Raw genomic sequence first — 4,552 nt, 5'->3', positions numbered from 1 at the left:
TGTTTTCTTTGTTTTGTTCCCCAGTTGATGCTGTTTTGTTTTCTCATTTGTGTCTTAGTAAGTTTTGTCTCTATTTGGATAATATTTTTGGTATCATTTGCTCACCAGGTCACTCTCTTGTACTTTCTTTTCTTTGGACTGATTTGGTTTTGTGTATGTGTGAGTGTGTGTGTATGTTCCATTGTTTTAGTCATTATTTGTCTGATTTTGTATTTACCATTTGTCTGGGTTTGTCTTTTGTTTTTATGTGTTGTTTTGCTCTTGTGTGTTTGTTTTAATCCCCTTTGTGCATGCATGCATGTGTGCTAAGTCGCTTCATTCTTGTTCGACTCTTTGTGACCCTATGGACTGTAGCCTACCAGGTTCCCCTGTCCATGGGATTCTCCAGGCAAGTCTACTGGAGTGGGTTGCCATGACCTCTTCCAGGGGATCATCCTGACTCAGGAAATGAATCCATGTGTCTTACATCTCCTTCATTGCCAGGCCAGTTCTTTACCACTATGGTTATCTGAGAAGCCCTTAATCCTCTTTATTGTCATAAAAAATGGCATGTGAAATCTCGGTTCTCCAGCCAGCAATCCAGCCTGATCCTTTGGAGTGGGAGCACAGAACCCAGGACCTTAGACTACCATAGATCTCCTAACCCCAGGGAGTATTAATTAGTGAGTGCTCCCATGAAGGCGTCCACCTGTATATAAGACCCAACATCACCCAATTGCCAGAAGCACACAATACAGGATGTGTCACCCAAACAGCAAGCAAGAAAAAGAAATCATCAGCAGACAGGATTCTTACAGACACTGCAAAATACACCACCTCGCACAGCCCTGCCCCTCAGAGAGGGAAAAAAATACTGACCTTCTCCCACAAGAACGCAGGCACAAGTCACTCCCAATCAAAGCCTATACAAACTACTAGACCAACCTTATCCATCAAGAGCAGAAAACTAAAGGAAGAAGGAGTACAACCCTAAAGCCTAAGAAATGGAGACATCAAGTACAGTAAGTTAGAAAAGATGAAAAGACAGAAATATTATGCAAATGAAGGAAGAAGGTAGAAACTCATAAGATCAAATAAATGAAGAGAAAATAGCAAATTACCTGAAAAAGAATTCAGGGTAATGATAGTAAAGATTGTCAAAAACCTCAGAAATAAAATTGAGAAAATGCAAGAATAAAATACAAATTTAATAAGGACTTGAAGACATAAAGGATAAACAAACAGAGACAAACAACACAATTACTGAAATTAAAACCATTCAGGATTCTAGGAGGAATCAATATCAGAATAACTGAGGTATATGAATGGATAAGTGAGCTGGAAGGTAGAATGGTGGGAATTACTGCTGAAAAGAAGAATAAAGGGGAAAGAATGAAAAGAATTGAGGATAATAAGGAAAGACAAGCCTTAAATTACATATTAGACCAGATGAACCAAACTGATATCTTCAGAACATTCCATCCAAATGCAGAAGAATACACTACATTCTCAAGTAAAAAAACACAGACACATGGATATTAAACAATACCCAAAACAACAAACAGGTTACTGAAGTAATAAAGAGAAATTAAAGAATTCCTAGAAACAAATAACAACAAAAAATGAGGACCTATGTAATGCAGCAAAAGCAATTCTAAGAGGGAAGATTATATCAATATAATCCTACCTCAAGAAACAGGAAAAACACCAAATAGACAACCTAACTTTAACAACTTTAAAACAACTGGAAAAAGAGCTACAAAAATCCCCCAAAGTTAATAGAAGGAAAGAAATCATAAAGATCAGGGCAGAAATAAATGAAAAACAACTGAAGGAAACAATAGTAAAGATTAATAAAAACTAAAAGCTTGTTCTTTGAGAAAAAGAAGAAAAAAGTCAAACCGTTAGCCAGACTCATCAAGAAAACAAGGAGGAAGAATCAAAACAACAAAATTAGAAATGAAAACGGAGAGGTTACAACAGACAACACAGAAATAAAAAGGATCATAAGAGAATGCTAGAAGCAACTATAGGCTAGTAAAATGGACAACATGAAAAAATGAATCGAGGGAAGGAAAGGAGCTACGCAATCTTCCAGAAGTACGGAGGTTGCTGGCGGCCGTGCAAAAGCCCCAGGCAGTTGCAGTTGTCCATATCCCTGGACACCAGTCCGCCCGAACCTCGGAGGCTGAGGGAAACCGACGAGCAGATGAAGCTGCCAAAAAGGCAGCAGCAGCCTCACCAGCTTTGGTACTCGCCTTGCCCGCACCCGAGCTTCCGCACCTGCCCCCGCGACCTGACTACACCCCAGAGGATTTACAATGGATCCAGAACCACCATTGCACAAAACCTGATCAGCATGGGTGGCACCGGGACCTAGAGTGAAGACTGATACTGCCGGAAAAACTAGGACTGTTCCTCCTTTCTAACCTGCACCAAGCCACCCACTTAGGAAAAAGGAAGTTGCTGACAGTTCTCAAGTCCGCGCTCCTCATGTTCCTCCAACAAACTACCCAGATCCAGGAAATCGTGAACCCATGTGTGGGGTGCCAGGCTATGAGACCCAGTAAAAAGGGACCCCTACACACAGGCTGACGGCATTGGGCCTTGGGTCCATCACTGTCATGTACACCGAGCCACCCAGCCGGAGCAGAGACAAGCCAGGGAGTGGACCGTGCGACAACACCCTGATAACCTCCTGAAGCTACAGCTCTCCAGACCCCGGGGACACATCGAGTCTCCTGCCCAGCCCAATGATGAAATAGCTACTGGTCCTGACCCTGCTCAACGACTGGAGAAGGAACTGCGCAGAAATCAATCCTCATAAACCTTACAAGCAGATGTGGATCCTGACTGATGGAGAAACTGGTAAGCTTCTCTACGAGACCTCCCACGTAGCCCCACTATCCACACGGTGGCCAGACTTAACCTTCTGTTTCAGAGACATTAACCCTGCTTACCAGTCCATGGCGTCCAATCTAGCCCGTAGCTATGGATTTTATGTGTGCCCAGGACACTTCAAGGGCCGGCAATGTGGGGGGGGGGTCCAGTATTCCTTTTGTAAGAGTTGGGCCTGTGTCACCTCTAATGATGGGGATTGGAGGTGGGCGGTTTCACGACCAGACTTTATAAAATTTGCTTTTGTTAACCAAGGGGCGCCTAGAGGGGCGACTGTCCCTCTCCCTCGAGGCCCCTGTTCCCCTCAAGATTCAGACAGGATCCAGGCTCGGTTCACTGATGAAGGAAGGCAGGAGGGGATTCAGGGCTGGATTCAAGGAAAACAGTGGGGAATAGTGTTCTACAAATACGGAGGGCATGCAGGATCCACTATTGTTATCAGATTAAAGGTTGAGACACCCCAGACAGGCCCAAATAAGGTGTTAGCTCCTCCCACTCCTCCCACCCCCACCAAAAGCCCAGGTAGCAAGGACAATTCAAAAGAGACTATAAAACCCCAAAGCCCCAGGGAGGTCACTGGACCCACCCGACCGCCCAGGGCGGAAACGCCTGCTGGGAGTCCCTCCCAACTCCAAAGTTCCCAGGCCTCCGAGGACCCCTTGTGGAACTTAATGCACACTATGTATGAGATCCTTAACACTACCAGCCCTAACCTCACAGCCTTATGCTGGCTGTTATGATATAAAGCCACCATTTTATGAAGCTATAGGACTAAATATCACCTATGATGTATCATCTGATACAAGACCCTCTCAGTGTTCGTGGGGGGACCGCAAAATCGGCTTGACCCTGCAGCACGTGAGCGGTAGCGGGACCTGTCTAGGAAAAGTACCATAGAATAAACAAGGTTTATGCGCTTCCATAAACAGCACCCCTAGTTGGAAAAGTAACTCAAAGTGGCTAATCCCAAAGAGTGACGGGAGGTGGATATGTACCAGGACTGGCCTCACCCTGTGCCTCTCAACCTAGGGCTTTGACACATCTAAAAAATTATGCGTCCTGGTAACTGTGATGCCTCGCATCCTTTACCACCCGGAGGAAAGCATGTATTCTCATTGGAGTAAAGACACAAGCGAGAAAAGTAAGAGAGAGGCCATCACTGCATTAACCATTGCCACCCTGTTCAGTTTAGGAATGGCTGGAGCCAGGACCGGCATAGCCTCCCTGGCTACTCAACATACAGGTATGACCTCCCTGAGGGCGGACATAGATGAAGATTTAGAAAGGATAGAGACCTTTATTAGTCATCTAGAAAAATCTCTCATCTCCCTATCTGAGGTTCAGTTCAGTTCAGTTCAGTTCAGTTGCTCACTCGTGTCCGACTCTTTGCGACCGCATGAATCACAGCACGCCAGGCCTCCCTGTCCATCACCAACTCCCGGAGTTCACTCAAACTCATGTCCACAGAGTCAGTGATGCCATCCAGCCATCTCATTCTCAGTTGTCCCCTTCTCCTCCCGCCCCCAACCCTTCCCAGCATTAGAGTCTCTTCCAGTGAGTCAACTCGTCGCATGAGGTGGCCAAAGTATTGCAGTTTCAGCTTTAGCATCAGAACTTCCAATGAACACCCAGGATCGATCTCCCTTAGAATGGACTGGTTGGATCTCCTTGCGGT

The 4,552-nt window shown here is 45.2% G+C and overlaps 1 protein-coding gene across 1 annotated transcript; it reads left to right on the top strand.

Annotated features, from left to right (window-relative positions):
- The first annotated feature begins 2,819 nt into the window (after positions 1–2,819).
- On the top strand, positions 2,820–3,617 carry LOC148773282 (endogenous murine leukemia virus Env polyprotein from Emv-2 locus-like). The gene has a single exon (XM_088834264.1). The coding sequence runs from the start codon at positions 2,820–2,822 to the stop codon at positions 3,615–3,617; it is 798 nt and encodes a 265-aa protein (XP_088690390.1).
- The last annotated feature ends 935 nt before the right edge of the window (positions 3,618–4,552 follow it).

The sequence above is a fragment of the Moschus berezovskii genome, chromosome X (genome assembly GCF_049115385.1).
Source record: "Moschus berezovskii isolate FMDL1 chromosome X, NW_MosBer_1.0, whole genome shotgun sequence".
NCBI lineage: Eukaryota > Metazoa > Chordata > Mammalia > Artiodactyla > Moschidae > Moschus > Moschus berezovskii.
The sequence above is the reverse complement of the archived record's forward strand: the minus strand, read 5'-3'. Positions and strand labels throughout refer to the sequence as shown.

Bases quoted from the DNA above. Each gene is read 5' to 3' on its own strand.
- LOC148773282 (XM_088834264.1), top strand. From the start codon at position 2,820: ATGTGGATCCTGACTGATGGAGAAACTGGTAAGCTTCTCTACGAGACC.